Raw genomic sequence first — 15,462 nt, forward strand, 5'->3', positions numbered from 1 at the left:
ATTTCTTTTTTTTTTTTTCTTTCTTTCCCCCCCTGTTGTTTTTCCCTCTTGGAGTTATATCTGACACCAGAGTCCATCAGACAAAGTCTTTACAAACACAGGAGTCCTGAAGATATCGGCTGAATGTTTTCCTGGTATAAAGAAGAAGAGGAGGAGAAAGAGGTGGTGACAGTGCGGGTGCAGTGGGTTTGGACTGGGACAGAGGACGTTGTGAAGGAGAGAGGTCGGTATGTTTGTAGCAATGTTTTTTTTTTTTTTAATTATTTTTTATTTGTCCATAGGTTCTTTTTTTTTTAAAAAAAAAAAATTATTTGCAAATTGTTGCCTGGTTAAATCATTTTCATATTGAACTTGCGCGGTGCATCAGCAGAGCTGATGCCCGCGTCGGACTTGCGTGGCACGTACTCGATTTCAATGTTGTGCTTGGTGTTGCCTTTTCCCCGGCTCCACAAGAAGAGGAGCACCAGACAGAAGAGCACGACGCCCAGGAAAGAAATGAAGCCCATGGTGGTGGCGATGATGAGAGTCTTGATGTCAAAGGGAAAAGGCACGGTGGCACGTGTGCTGTTGGCATCGCTCTCGTTGGGCTGGTTGGAGATGAACGCGAAGGTCTTGTTGGGTTGGTGGGGCCAGTCTGGGGAGTAGCTGCGCACGTGCAGGTGGGCCAGCATGGTGTCGTTGCCACCCGCGTTGCTGGCGATGCATAGGTAGGTGCCGTTGTCCTGGATCTGGGCATAGCGCACCTCCAGCGTGCCGTCAGGGAAGACAGTGAGCCGCCCATTGGTTTTGGTGGAGATGAGGTGCTTGCGGGGGGAGAGCCACATGATGGTGGGCGGTGGGTCCCCATCCGCCCGACAGACGAAATGGACCGTGTGGCCTTCGTCCACGAAGATCTGCTGAGGTTTACGGTCTCGTATCCGGGCTCGGCGGCAGGTGAAGTAGTTGGGCAGGAGGACGTCGGGGAAGTCTTTGAACTCCTTGCCCTGGACGAACTCGGGGGTCGCGCAGGTGGGCTGCTGCTTGTTGAAGTTCAGCCTCCATCGCCGTCGGAAAACCCACAGCAGCCGGCAGTCGCAGGCCAAGGGGTTGTTGTCGAGGATGAGCGTCTCCAGGTTGCCCACCGAGTGGAAGGCCGACTCCTCCAGCGTGGTCAGCAAGTTCCCCGACACGTTCAGGATGCGCAGGTAGTTGAGGCCGCGGAAGGCAAAGGGCTCGACCGTGGTGAGCTGCCCTCCCACCAGCTGGATCTCCTGCAGCCTCAGCAGGTCGTGGAGCATGGAGCCCTCGATGGTGACAATGGGGTTGTAGGAGAGGTTCAGGAAGCGGAGGTAAACCAAGTGCCTCACCGACACGTACGGGATGGACGTCAGGTTGCAGTGGGTGATGGACAAGGAGGTCAAGTTCAACCCATAGAGGCAGTTGGACGTCATGGTGTCCAGGTAGGGCCAGTGGGAGATCTCGAGCACCTTAAGCCGGTACAGCCTCTTGAAGGAGTAATCCCGGATGGCGTTGATGTTCAGGTGGCGCAGCCGCAGCACAATCAAGCCGTGCAGGTGAGACAGGGCCTCTGTGGGGATGGAGGTCAGGTTGCATTTCTCCAGGGTCAGCTGCTCCAGGCTGTTGAGGCCGCTGAAGGCCCGGTGGGAGATGTAGACAAGGTCGTTGTCCCCCACCTCCAAAGACTTCAGGTTGTACAAGTCCTGGAACATGTAGTCCAGGAGGATGACAATTTTGTTCTCACTAATGTCTAGCTTGGTAAGGTTGCTGAGTCCAGTAAATACCCCCAAGGGGATCAGCTTGAGTCTGTTACTCCTGAGCCCCAGCGTCCTGAGGTTGAAGAGGTTGTTGAAAGCCCCAGGTTCAATGGCACTGATAATGTTCTCGTTTAGCTCCAGCTCCTCCAGGTGAGGGTAGTTGGCAAATTCATCCTGGTTGAGGGTCTTGATGCGGTTCTTGCCCAAGTCCAGCAGCCTGGTCTCGGTTGGGATCCCCTCGGGGACAACCATGAATCGCTTCCTGTGGCACAGGACAGCACGCTCCTGGGCAGAGCACTCGCAGCGTGGCGGGCAGCCTGTGGCAGAACCGGACAGGATGGATCCCAGCATCAGGAGGAGAATTGGCTGCCAGCAGGCCAGGATTGGGCTGCGCATACTCGCCTCCCCAGCTACCATCCTATCGCTCACCTGCAGGCAACGGGAGAGAGAGCAAAGCTGGATGTGAGCGAACGGTCAGCAGAAGCATGGCAAAAGGTGCTAGAGCCAACATCACCTGGCGAGAGCAGAGCTCAGGGGGCACGCGGCCCTGATCCAACAGATCCACAGACATGGGATGAGATGGGGTGAGATGCCTGCGGGGGGGCGGAACTGCAGGGTGGGCAGCGGGCCCTCCCCCGCTTCCACTTCAGAACTAAAAATGAACCAAAAAAGCCACCCAAACCCTAACGTGCCAGAGTGAGCCAAGGCGGGGGTGTGACCGTGTGCAGGGGATCTCAGGTCACAGTACGTGGGCATGGGAAGCGCGCCCCTAATACAGGGCCACCTCGCACCACACATCGGGGTCCTGGGCACGCTTTGTGCACCCCTATACAAGGGGCCGTTGTGTGCCACACCCCTGGACTCCAACACTTTTCTCCCTCAAAGAAATCAGTGTTTCTTTGCAAGGAGCCAGGAGCAAAGATGTTGGAAAGGCCATAAAGGTTTCCGCGCACATGGCGTTGGAACCCGCCAGCCCTTGGCACACCAGGCGGCCACAGAGCTGAGTATGGACTGCAAAGGGGCTGCTGTGACCATCGTGGTGCCTCCTGGCCTGGGGCTGGGGCTGGGACACGCTGGGGACAAGTGCTGGGAGGGATGGCAGCACTGCTGGCACTGAGCGAAGGGCTCCTGTCAGGGGTCCCCCCGGGCAGTGCGGTGCTGGCGGCTCCGCTGCGTGCCCGCAGCCTGCCCTGGCTGCTGCGTCTCAAAAACCAATTCCCGCTGCTCGCAGGCATGCTGAGAAAGCCATCAAAGAAAGCAAAACAACTGCTTGCAAAACAAAACACAGGCCACGGGGCTTAATTACACCCAGGCTGCAAAGACTTGAGCTCATCGGGCTGCCAGGCAGCCGGCCCTATCTGGGCACGCTTTGCTGAAATCTCACCTCTGCCCTCGGGTGCAGCCACACGTGGGGCCCTGCTGGGCACAGGGGAGCTGGGGCCCTGCTGCAGCCCCCCTGGCACGACCCCCTCCCAGATCTGCCCCAGGCCAACTTGTGCCTCCCCCCCGGGGCAGGGAAGAGGGCGCAGTGCACATAAATCAGCGTGGCTGCTTGGCCACTGGGTGAATTACACCAGCTCTGACCCCGCTCCTAAACCCCCCGCATGCTGCTCTGGCTGGGGGGCACCGAATGGACGCGTCGTGCCGAGCCGAGCCGAGCCCGAGGCACTGCTGGCCTGGCTGCCGCTGGGATGCCAATGGCAGTGGATGCCGGGCAAGCAGCTGATGAATGAAGTGCAGTCGTCAGGTTGTTAACGACTAGACAACCCCACCTGCATGGAATTAAAGTCTAGACACCCTTCACATGTTAGTAGTGCTCAGCTAAATTTAAATCTGTGATGAATGCAGTCCCTGAGAAAAGCAGCTGAAATCTTAATGGCCAGAGTCAGTGAGAGCCGGGGGAGAAAGACGAGGAATAAATCCTGAAAAATTCTGGGCTAAGGAGAGCTTTGAAGCCCTCCCGTATCCCCCTGGGTGTTCCAGAGGCCTCAGTGGTGGCTGGCAAGAGGCACCCGTCTAAAAACAACTGATAAATCGCCGGGTTTTGGTGGCCAGGCACACTCAGCAGCACCAGCTGGGCTCAGACCAGGGCAGGGCTGGCCCCGGCTGCCCTGAGTGGGTTCGGGCACGTTCACGAGGCCAACGCTGGGGCAAGGGCTTGGTGTCGGCGGGCAGGAGAAGCCCACGACCGCCTGCAGGGTACAGGGAGGTGGTGGAGATGGAGCCTCAGCACGGGCTTTGCGAAATGTGAAGCCTCCCAGATTTGCTCTGAGGCAGACCATGAGCCCTGCCTGCCCTTGGAGCTGCTGAGCCCCCTGCTCCCGGGTGCCAGCCCTGGTCAGGATCAGGCCTGATGGCTGTGATACAGAGGCCAGGACAGGCTGGGGAGAGCTGCAGCCCTCTGGCGTGAATGTGGCTCTCATTTCTCACATAGATAAATAAAAAAGAATCAATAAGAAAGGAGCAGCCGCTGGCCTCGCTGGTGTTAGGCAACAACTGGATCAGTGCAAACCAAAGGAAAATCTGCCCAGAGCCATGGCAGCGGGTGCCCACCCTCACCACCCTGTTGTCTGCAGATGAGAGCTCCAAATTCTGCACGAGGGCAGCAGTTGGGCACGCCGGGGCCACACTGCCTCGCTGCTACACGTGGCAGGACCCGCTGGGAGCAGTGACGCTGCCCTGGGACCCTGCCTAACCAAGGACGGAGCCCTGGACAGCACCAGGGCTGCCCCTGAGGCTGTGGGGTCCCTCCTGCCCCGAGGGGCTGGCAATGCCCTCCGCCACCCCCAGGCTCCCTGCAGGGTGCCCGGTGCTCACCGCGGTGACGGCAATCGAGCGGCAAAAATCCCCGCGTCAGCGCTAACCCCACCTGGCCGCCATAAATCACCGCGCGGGGACGCTCACCCTTCAACCAGATGCTTTCAAGAGCAGCGGGCGACCGCAGGCGATTGAGGACGAAGCAAGGCCAAGCCCCGGGGCCCTGCAGGGCTCTGAGGGGCAGAGCTGGGCCGGGGGCCGTGCGCCCACCCTGACTGAGCCGTGGTGCTGTGGGGTGGTCCCAGCACCACCGGGATGCTGCACGGGCACGGTACGGGCACAGGCAGCCCCCAGCTCACCCTGTCTCCGTACCACTGGCTTTCCACAAAGCCTCAGAGCCCGTGCTCGCCTCTAAGCCGCTCCAGCTAAATCAAATTTTATTGAACTTGACTACATTTTAGAGATAAAGACTCCAGGTTTACAAATAAATATTTAACAACCTTTCCTGCTGCTAAAAGAGTTGCTTATCCAGACCCCGGGCTCCGCACTAAGTGTTCCTGTAGCTATCTGCAAAGCAGCAAAACAAAGGGAGAGGCTTTAATTTGCCAAACACGTTCGTGCCTATTTCCGCCTCGCTCCATCATTCCCTCTGCGTCCAGCGTGCATTTGCAGGCCTTTTTTCTTCTCTCTCCCTCCTCCCCACCCTTTCCTCCTGCTCTTTCCCCACTCAGCACAGGTTCTGGCACCAGCTGCGCCCCTCACGGTGCCAGGAAGGCCAGGCGATGGGAGCAGGGCCAGACCCCACGGCACCAAGGGGTGGCTTCCCTCTCCCTACACATGGGCAGAAAGGAACCAGGGGGAGACCCTAAAGCAAGCCCCATCAGGCAGAGCACGGTGCTGAGCCTGGGGGCTCCCCAGTCCTGCTGGCTTAGGGACCCTACGAGGCTCCCTGTAGCTCCGTGCTCCTTCGAGGCTGCCAGGATTGGGGCAGAGCCTGCCCTAGGACACAGGAGCAATGGGAACCTGCCTTCGTTAGGGGCTGGGTTGCTAACGAAGGGCATGGAGGCGGTGCCCCTGTCCCGGCCTGACCCCAGCTCCTGCAGGGGCCGCACAAAGTGCGGGGAGAGGGGTGGGAGCGGGGCAGGGGCTGGAGCCGCGTGCAGGGCCCCTGGTGCTGCGGGGGGACGCGAGCACGGGGCACAGCACTCGGCCTGCCCAAGTATCTGCTTTCAGCTGCTCCCAGACGGAGCCTGGAATAGGTGTGCTGCAACCCGATCCGCTGCGGCAGTTGCTCCGAGGCTGTAAATGAGCACCAAAGAGGCTGCAAATGAGCACCAAGAAGGATTCAAGATGCAAATCCCCTTCCGGCACTGACCGCCTGGCTGGCACCCAGCCCGCGGGGCGGCTGTGCAAAGGAGGGCCCTTACGGCGATGGCTCTGCCACCCAAAATGTGGCTCTGCCACCCGAAATTCAGGGGCCCCAGTACCATGGGGGGGTGAGGTGAGGGACAGGGACTCATCAAGGCAAAGGGCAGAAAAGCCGGGGATGTGCAGGGAAGGCTGAGGTGGAGAAGAGTTCTGTGGTGGGCTGAGGGACCAAGGGGGTGGTTTTGCCCCAGCCAGCTGCTGGTCCTGGATCTGCTTGGCTCCACAGATGCGAATCCTTGGGGGATGTACAGCGATGGCCCAGAGCCAGCCTGGGGAAAGGTTTTCAGGCCTGTTACTGGAGCAGGGCGGTGGGAAGGAGATCCCAGGCATCTCTGCAGGACACCGAAGCCCAGGGCAGATTTTGCTGAGGCTGTCTGGCTGCAATCGCAGCCGTGCCAGAGCTGCTCACCCCCACTCACACCTCTGCTCCCTCATTTTTAAAGGCCTTTTCTCTCTCTCTCTTTGGCTGCCCACGCTTCAGTGACCCATCAGCAAAGAAAACATCCTGACAAGGGATCAATAAGTAATTGCGAAGGCAGCTGTGGACATCATGGGCGTGCAAAGCCCTGAGCTAGCAGGAGATAAATGTGGACGGGAAGGGTGCAGAGCTCCAGGGAGCTCGGGCTGTGAGCCAGCCACGCTCCCCTGCTCGTGGACCACTGGTTAAAGGCTTCCCATGGCAGGCAAGTGCCGGAGCGCTGCGTTTGCTGGGGGAGCATCTCCTGAGGGCCAGCCTTGGGTCTCCTGCTCTGCATTCCTCAGCCTGGGTCGGCAGGAGGATGGTGCATGGCTGCAGCCAGCTGGGAAGGACGTGCAGCAGCTGGCTGAATGGGGCTTCTCCTTTTCTTTTTGCTTTATTTCAGCAAATCTCCTCGCTGAGAGGCCGGTCTCTGCAGATATCAGGTCACCAGGGTGTTTTGGGGTTCAGCTGAAGGCAGCCAGCTCAGTGAGTACCTGAGTGACAAGGGAGCACGGGGCAGAGGGCATCCAGCGCAGCACAAGCGTCTCTGTGGGTGTTCTTTCATCCCTGCACATGGCCGTGAAAGAAGGATGGAAAAAGGCAGCGTTTTCCTAGGACTATGGAAACTGGAGAGGTGAAGGAAAGGTCTACCAAGAGAGCATCTTCTGGGAGAGGTGCCAGGGTCACGGTGACATTGTGAAGGCATCTCCCGTGCTCTGCCTCGGCGTGCAAAGGCCCTTCTGGGGACAGTGGGGTCAGCTGGAGCCCAGGCCACCATCCTGCTCCCGATCCCGCGGGGACAAGCCCACCATCTCCTCCCAGTACAGCCCCAGGAGCCGCCCCCACGAGGCTTGGCTTTCCCAGGAACAGGCCCCAGCAGCACCCAAACGCTTCCCACGCAGCCCAGGAGCGCTCCAAGGAGCAGGGCCGTGCTGGTAGCTTTGGGGCTGGAGGTCCTGCTCAGCCACCAGCTCCTCACCCTGCCACCGTGCCCCAGCTCAGGGGAGGAAAGTTGGGGCTGAAGGGCCACGCACTGCGCGGCTGCAGCAACCGGGGAGCGGGGAGCGCATCCCGAGCCCGGGCAGCACGCGGCGCCACTGCTGCCGGAGACTGCGGGCACATCCGTTCGGTGATTCATTTAAGGTCAGCCTGTACCTACAGCACCGCTTCTGTTCCCACGCCTCAGCCCTAAAATACCCCGGCAGCCAGCGCAATATCCTAAAAACAGGTCGATCTGGAGCACCGCGCCGTTCCCTGGGAACCTTTCGGATAATAGCCGGAGGACTTCAGAGGACACAAACCCCGCAGCTCCTTTGACTCCCGGGAAACCTGCTGCTTTGCCTCCGTGTAGGACTGGCCCTGATATTTTTACAGCGTTGCCTAAAATAAGTGGCCTCAAAGCTTTCCAGCTGACCGCGGAGGAGCCTGGGGAAGCTCGCTCTGTGACAAGCGGGATGAGTGGCACGGCGCAACGAGGGCACACGTGGGCAGGGGCACGGCTGCACTGCGAGAGCCGAAAGCCCCGGTCCTCTCCATCCACCTCCTGCCCAGACCCCTTCCCACAAGCCACATCTCTGCCTCTCTCCCTTATTCTGGCTTCATTCACGCAGTAACAAATGTAGCGCCGCAGGAATTTCCAGAGAGAAGCGGAGAAAAAAGGGAGCAAAAGCGAGCATGAGCGATGGCGAGCGTGGCAAGAAAATTCCTCTTCCAGCCCAGCTTTCTCTGTGCTGGTTTTACACGTATAATTCTTTTCTTCTTTCCCCCATTCTTGCTTGTTTGATTTTTGCATTATTTATGGCTTGTCTTCAGGGCCTCCGTTTGTTGTTATTGTTTCATTCAACAATAAAATAGATTAGATAAAAACAAACAGCGCTGAGCCGCGGCTGAGCCCACCGGTCCTGCAGTCAGCGGTGCCGCGGGCGGGCGAGTGGCCAGCAGCGCCTGCCGGCCCGGGATGAGGGCTGGATCCACACACGGGCACCGAGGTGTACAGCAGGGCTGGGATTTGGGCTGCAGGTGCTGCCAGCCCCACAGACACGCGTCCTTCCCAGGTACAGGGGCACGCACAAAGCTCCGGGGTCACAGCAACACACCCAGACCTCAGGCCTGCTCCGAGCAAGAAGGAAAATGCTGGTTGAAAGGAGAACCCCAGGTTATTTTTAGGGCGATTACAGGAAATCCAACGTTTCAGTTTCACTGGTGAAGCTGTCTCGAGTCCGCTGGCACTGCCTGTGGATGCTGCGCCGTGCAATCCCAGCCCTGGGTGCTTTGGGATGCCAGGCAGGGGGGATCAGCTCCATCCTAAAGGGAAGGGCTCGGTGCAAGGCACGCAGCACAGCCCCGTGGCTGCACAGCAGCTGGAGCAGGGGCAAAAAGCCCGGTGGGTTTAATGCCTTTAATGAGGGCTGCAAGGCTTCCTGCAGCCTCCGCTGTGCCATGGGGAACCTCACCAGTCCCTGGCCTTGTGGGCACAGAGCAAAAGGAGCGACCCACCATGGTGACAGGGTGCCCCCCGCTGCCCTCGGCTGCTTTGGGGTTGTTTTGTTTTGTTTTTCTTGAGCTGCAAGAGATGCTTTCCGCCCCTTCCTCCTTCTCCCCGTGGTGATGATAATAACACAGAGACTGCACTCGGGGCTGCATGCGAGAACAAAAGTAATCACGTGGCCACACGGTGCCTAGAAATTAAATCGGAAACGCAAGGCCAGGGTTTCCATTTCGGTTCAGCCTCTGCATCGTTTCCCATTGAAAAGGAGCAGCAGCCGAGCACACGGCAGTTTAATGGCAGCACCTAATGGCAGCGCAATCCCCGGCTTCCCGGAGCAAACCGGAGCTCGAGCCCAGGGCAGCTGCGGCTCCGAGGGGCTCCCCAGGCAGCTCGGCGCCGAGGCCCTGCCTCCTGCCCTTCGCCTGGCTCTGGTGGCACACGTTTCTTTGCAGCACATCCGAGGCTGGAGCTCAGCTCCTCCACATAACCCTGGTGGGCTCCTCGGGGCTGCCCCAGCCCTGGGGGTGTTGGGGAAGGGACGGGTTGGGGTGCCCGAGGGATGGAGGTGTGCCCAGGTGAGGCCAGAAGGGAGGCCCCAGCCCGGCAGGGGCTCCAAACGTGCTCAGACTTTGCTTGGTGCCCCCCGTGTGCCTCCGAGGCCTGCGCCCGTCCTTCCCCATCTCGCACCCGGCGCCTCCGATCTCAACAAGGAGCCGGAAGATCGGAGCACGTCAAAATATTTCTGCTTCTCCCTCCTGCGCGAATTCCCCATCGGAGACCAATCCAATTAAGGTGCTGGTTATGAAATTAACCGTAATTACAAGAGCGATATTTAACGTTTTGCATTCTGATGAAGAAACGGAACGGAAATGATGAAAAAAAAGCCAATAATGGTGGGTGCTACCGAGACAGCTACGAACAACGCAGGGCGGCGGGGGAGGAAAGGAACCGAGGCGCCAGGGTGCTCTGGCTCACCCTCGGTGCTGTCCCCAGCCCGGGACACCAACCCTGGCCCTGTGACGAGGGACACGGAGCTTCATGGGGCAGCCCTTGCCATGACACAGGCGTCCCACGGGGCCGTCAGGTGGCAGAGGGAATGCCTGGGGAGAACAGGGGCACGGTGGGTGCAGCTCCACGCAGCCGGCACAGCGGGGTCACAGGGAGCGGGGACACGTGGCAGAGGCACGGAAAAATCTCTCCGTGCAGCCATTCCCCTCCACAAGCTCCAATTTTTCCTCCCCCAGGTGGAGAGAGGGGGAGCGGGGGGCGGAAAATTGACTTGGAAGAAAATTGAGGCCATGGCCTCCAGTTGCTTTCTCCCTTTATTTTTCTTGGGTTGTTTGATTTGAGTTAAGCATTCGTAGCCCTCTTCTCTCTCCTCCCAGCCTCCCCCCGCGGCTGACAAGCTGTGCTGGCTCTTTTCCCACCAAGAGCCATTTCTGCTCGTGCAAGGACAAACCCCACTCCCTCTGCTTCCCGACAGACAAGGGAGGACAGCCTCCGACCCAGGGCCCTGGATGCACCCAGCCCTCCAGGAGCCACACACCTCGACCTGTGCCCTCCTCCCACCGTGCCGGGTGAGGGGATGGGTGGGCACGGAACGGGGATCGGGCGAATTTGGAGGAGCTTGGGGGCACTACATGGTGCCCCAGCCCAGGGACACCGAGGAGCGAGGCCCTCCAAGGGGTGAGGCTCTCCAAGGAGCGAGGCTCTCCAAGCTCTGGAGGCTCTGCCCCGCACGGCCTCTGTCCCCACACACCCTGCCAACCACTCAGCCTAACGTGGGGCGAGGCCAGACCCTGGCTCTCAGCTTTGCCTTTGGCCTCCCGTGGCCACACGTGGTGCTCCAAGCCAAGGCCATCTACCTCTGGTCCATGGCACAGCCACCGTGCCCAAAGGGACAGGTGGGGACACCAAGCCCACGCCAGCCTGGAGGGATCCAACGTGGCCAAGCCCCAGCTCCGCTGACCTTCCCCAGTGCCAGCAGTGCCCGAGCAAACTCCCCATGGGCCACAAGCCAAATGGGGACGAGGAGCAGCCGGGCTCCGGTGCCCCAGGGACAGCGGCTCCCACAGGTGACACAAAAAGCCTCTCTCCAGGAATTTCCACCCTGGTGGGGTCCCAGAAGGGGTGGCACAGTCACACTTCCCACCAGCACCTTCGCAGAGACGTGCCCCTGGCAAACCCGCCCTCCCCAGCCCGACGGCGCTGCCCCCCGGGGCCGTCACCCCCCGGCCACCCCAGGCACTGCCATGGCACCCGGCGGGGTCCCCTAACCCTCCCCGAGCCACGACGGGCTCCGGTGTGCTTCACAAGGCAGCGGCTGTAATTACACGATAATTACACCGTAATCGTGGCGTTATTATAAAGTGATTTATCAAGCCCTGAAATTGCAGCTCAAGTTACAGGATTTTACACTTGTTACGCGCATCGAGCAGGGTAAACTCCGGCGTCATTACGGGACTGTATTAAGCAGGAAACTAAAAGAATAATAAGTCGTTCAGTCATGCTGTTAACCTGCCAGTGATATGAAACAGTGGTAATTAGAGGTATCGTGGAGTAATTGCGTTAGGGGTGTAGAATAACTGCTGCATGGTACGGTGTTACTGAAGTGCAGCCATCCACTGACAGATTAATCCCAAAAAAAAAAGGTTTGTCGGGTCTGAGTCCCTAGAGAGGAGAGGAGAGGAGAGGAGAGGAGAGGAGAGGAGAGGAGAGGAGAGGAGAGGAGAGGAGAGGAGAGGAGAGGAGAGGAGAGGAGAGGAGAGGAGAGGAGAGGAGAGGAGAGGAGAGGAGAGGAGAGGAGAGGAGAGGAGAGGAGAGGAGAGGAGAGGAGAGGAGAGGAGAGGAGAGGAGAGGAGAGGAGAGGAGAGGAGAGGAGAGGAGAGGAGAGGAGAGGAGGCCTGGTTATGGGGAAAATGGCCCCAGCATGCCTGTAGAAAGGCACGGATGCTCAGCCCTGGGATGCATTTCTCTCTCAGCCTCGCTCTCCGCTCTCGCTAAGCTCAGAGCACCAAGCCCACTGCTTGCCGTGGCACCACACTGCCGGCTGAGCCAGGAGCCAGGAGCGGGAGGCGAGGAGGCAGAGCCAGCCCAGGCAGCTCCTGCTGCTGGGATGGGCAGGGGCTGAGCAGGGCTCCCTGCATGGGGCGGCTCGGGGCATTTGGGGCAGGCTCGGGGCATTTGGGGCAGGCTTGGAGCAGTGCTGGCCATTTGCACCTGGGAGAGGGGCAGGAGAGGTTTGAAGCCGGGGACAGAGGATGCTGCGGTGTGGGGCTGAGCAGCGACACAGGGCTGGGGGCTGCCTTTGGGGTGGGCAGCCCTGGGGGCACGCAGGTGGGTGTGAAGGTCAGCTCGGCGCTGCTCGAGGCGGCGGCACGGGGAGCTGAGGGTTAAGGCTGGGACGCGAGGAAGGGACATCAGAGCCCACGCCGAGGTGCTGCAGAGCAGGGGGAGATGGAGGGAGGAAGGGAAAGGAGCAGATCTGCTGAGAGGGGCTGCCCAGGGCGCTTTGCCCCCAGTCTTGTGGCCCCGGGGAGCAGCAGGGACAGGGTCTGGTGTGGCCGGGCACCGCCGGGCAGGGCTGGCCGAGCCCCGGCTCCGCGATCCGGCACGAACCAGGGCGAGGGGTGAGCGATGACCGCGGGTGCCCAGGCTCACGCCCGCCCTCACCGAGCCTCCCTCCCGCTGGAAATCACTTCCACAGCCCCGGCAGGGGCAACCCCGGCACCTGGAGCACCGCGCGCCCCTGCCCTTCGCTCCGGGCTATGCCCACTGCCAAGGTGCAAGGTGAAAATCCCCACACCCTCAAGGCAGCAGCAGGAGCAACAAGCGCTGCCCGGGAGGGCTCCCCGGCCGGCCAGCAGGCTCCCTGCCATCCTCCCAACCCCTCCTGCCCCGAGAAGCCCCTTCAACATCCACCCCTTCTTCTTCTGCCGGGCACAACCCCTGCTGGCAGCCCCTCGCTGCCTCCCCTCCCATTTTCCCGTGCCGGAGGCTGAGCCCAGACGGGGAGGGGGGGGTCCCTCAGCGGCTCCCCCAAAATCCTAGGGGTCCATCGTCCACCCAGCCGCCCGGCTCACCTACCTGCAGGCTGGGGGGCTGGTGCCGGCGGGGAGAAGCCCCCCTTGGCCGAACTGCCCCCCATGGCTCCCGGCTGGGGGCTGGGAGCTCGCCCTGCCCGGGTGAAGCCCTCGGTGCCTGGGTGCGCGGGGTGCCCGGCAGAGGGGCAGCCTCCTCCGGCATCAACCTCGCCGGCCCTGCTGGGGGGGCTCCGGGGAGCCCTGGCAGGCAGCGCCGTGCCCCAGCTGAATACGGGATCCGCTCGGCTAGCGGGGAGGAGGAGGGAGAAGAGGAGGAGGAGGAGGAGGAAGAGGAGCAGGAGGAGGAGGCTGCCTCAGCAGGAGGATGCGGCGCAGGGCGAGGCAGCCCCGGGTGGCCGGGGCAGGGCGCGGGGCCGGGGGGAAGCAGGGGCCGTGCCGAGCCGAGCCGCGCCGCGCCGCCGGCCCCCCGGGCGGCCTCCCCATCCCTCTTACCTGCATCTCATCCTCGCCGCCGGTCTCCTTCGGTCCGAAATGGCATCTCCCCCGGCCCCCCCCCCCACCTCCTCCTCCTCCTCCTCCTCCTCCTCCGCCACAGCCTCCACCTGCAGTAACGCAGCTCCCCCTCTCCGCAGCGCCGGCACGGGCAGGAGGCGCACGGGCGGCGGAGGCGCTCCCGGGGTCCGCCCGGCTCCCGGCCCCCCCCGGCTCCCTCTGGCCGCTCCGGGGCCACCCTAGGGACCCCCGGGGGCCGGCGGCCTCCCCTCCGCGCCCGGCGGCCGGAGGCCGGGGGAGGCGGCGGTGCTGCGGGGCGGCATGGCCCGGGTGCGCTGCCGCCGGCCGAGGCTGCTGCGGGGAGCCCGGCTGCGAGGCAGCCCCGGCTGCCGGCCCCCGCCTCCCCTCCGGGAGGAGCCGCCGGGGGGAGCGGAGCGGGGCGGTGCGGGGCCGGGAGCTGCCTCCAGTCCCCTCCTCCCGCAGCCTCGCTGCGGGCTGCGAGGCCGGGCTGCGCTTCGGGGAGGAGGGGGAGAGGCGCGGGGATGCGCCCCGGACACGGGGAGGGCCGTGCCGGTGGTGCCCATCGCGGCTTTCTGCCCCCCAGCCTTCACGGCGCTCCCCACGCTCTGTGGGGTAAGGGCTGCGGGGCACGGGGGGGGCCCGGGGCGGGTCTGAGCGCTGCTGACCCCAAGGGTCCCAGTTCAGAGCATCCCGAACCGGCCCCATCGCACCCGGGGCTTTCTGAGCTCAGCCTCCCTCCAAAAGGGAGGCCGATTTCCCCAGCACCCTCAGGAGGTTTGCCCACTGCCGGCTCTCCCATCGGAGGCTGGTTTCTCCGGCAGAAATGGGCACAAACTTTGCTTCTCCTGTGCACTTTCCCCTCCTGCTCCCTTTCAGTGGGGCTCTGGGGTGCTTCCCGCTCCATCCTGCTCCTGCCGGCCCTACAGAGCTGCTGGCAAGGCGGGTCGGGGAGCTGCACGGGGAGCCAGCAGCGAGGCTGGTGCGTTGGCACGGGCTGAGGCTCCACGTCCCCACACCAGCCCCGTGAGCCTTCCCTTGGCCGCCTCTCCCAGCCAGTGGGAGCTTTTGAGGAAGAGGACGGCTTGGCCTTCCTCCACGAGCCGTCTAACAAGCCCAGGGGTGGAGACTCCCGTGCAGACAACACCCCGGGCAGCCTCCATCTCTCCTTGGCCTCTCCCGCCTGAGCTGTGCCCACCATGGGGCACGGGGCCCTGAGCAAACCCCGGGCTGGGAGCAAACCCCGGGCAGCGTGAGCCTCCCCGGAGCCCGCAGGGGAGGTCGCAGCCATCCTCCTGCTCAGCACCCGCCAGCTTGGGGATAAACAAAGGCTGGGCACCGGGAGCTCGCCAGCTGAGGGCTGAATCACTCCTCCCGCAGCACCCCGCACGCTGCTGCCCACTCGCTGCCGGTGTGCGTGCCCTGCTCCTGCCATCCAGGAAACCCAGCCTGAGTTTCCAAAAAGGCCCGGCGAGCGCGGCGTGCAGGCAGGGCTGGGCGAGAGCCCTGCTATTCGCTGCCGGGAAGCAGGGGGCCTCCCAAGACCATCTTTCGGCAGCCGTCCCCACCCCGGCGTGGTGGCGAGGGACCACGGGGGACTCGGCGCAGGAGCCCTGAGCCGCTTTTCCCCTCGCAACTCCAAAAAACATTTGGGTGTCCATCTGCGGGGGGCTCGCCCCTCGCACAGATGCTCCAGCTCCTTGCCACTGCGATCACCCGGGTGAGGACGGGCCGCAGATGGTTCCTGCTGCTGGCAGGGGGCTGGGAGCTGCGCCAGCCTCCCCCCTGCAAGGGGCTGCGAGCCCCTGCCCGGGCAGCAGGATGTGGGGCTGCCCTGCCAGGGGGCCGCCTGGGGCGAGCTCTGATGTCCCCCAGCAGCATCCCACCTGGTTTGGGCACCCGTGCCCAGGAATCCCACAGAAGGTTGGGAAAGGGCTGAGCTGGCAAGAGGGAGATGGGTTTTAATTACTGCCATTATTCTTATAGTTCCCTTTCTTTTCAAATGTTCACACTTTTGTCGTA

The 15,462-nt window shown here is 62.1% G+C and overlaps 1 protein-coding gene across 4 annotated transcripts in view; it reads right to left on the bottom strand.

Moving 5' to 3' along the window:
* Positions 1-290: 290 nt before the first annotated feature.
* LINGO1 (leucine rich repeat and Ig domain containing 1) overlaps positions 291-15,462 on the bottom strand; it is a 46,118-nt gene continuing 30,946 nt past the window's right edge. For 2 of the 4 annotated variants that reach the window (XM_032195098.1, XM_032195096.1), the window contains one exon: positions 291-2,183. In XM_032195098.1, the coding sequence (XP_032050989.1) occupies positions 330-2,171 (1,842 nt within the window). In that variant the 5' untranslated portion in view covers positions 2,172-2,183 and the 3' untranslated portion in view covers positions 291-329. Of the gene's footprint in view, positions 2,184-12,973; positions 13,153-13,422; positions 13,475-15,462 lie in introns of those variants that run through there. The other 2 variants (XM_032195095.1, XM_032195094.1) reach the window with 2 other exon arrangements.

This window comes from Aythya fuligula, chromosome 11 (assembly GCF_009819795.1).
Source record: "Aythya fuligula isolate bAytFul2 chromosome 11, bAytFul2.pri, whole genome shotgun sequence".
Classification (NCBI taxonomy): Eukaryota; Metazoa; Chordata; class Aves; order Anseriformes; family Anatidae; genus Aythya; species Aythya fuligula.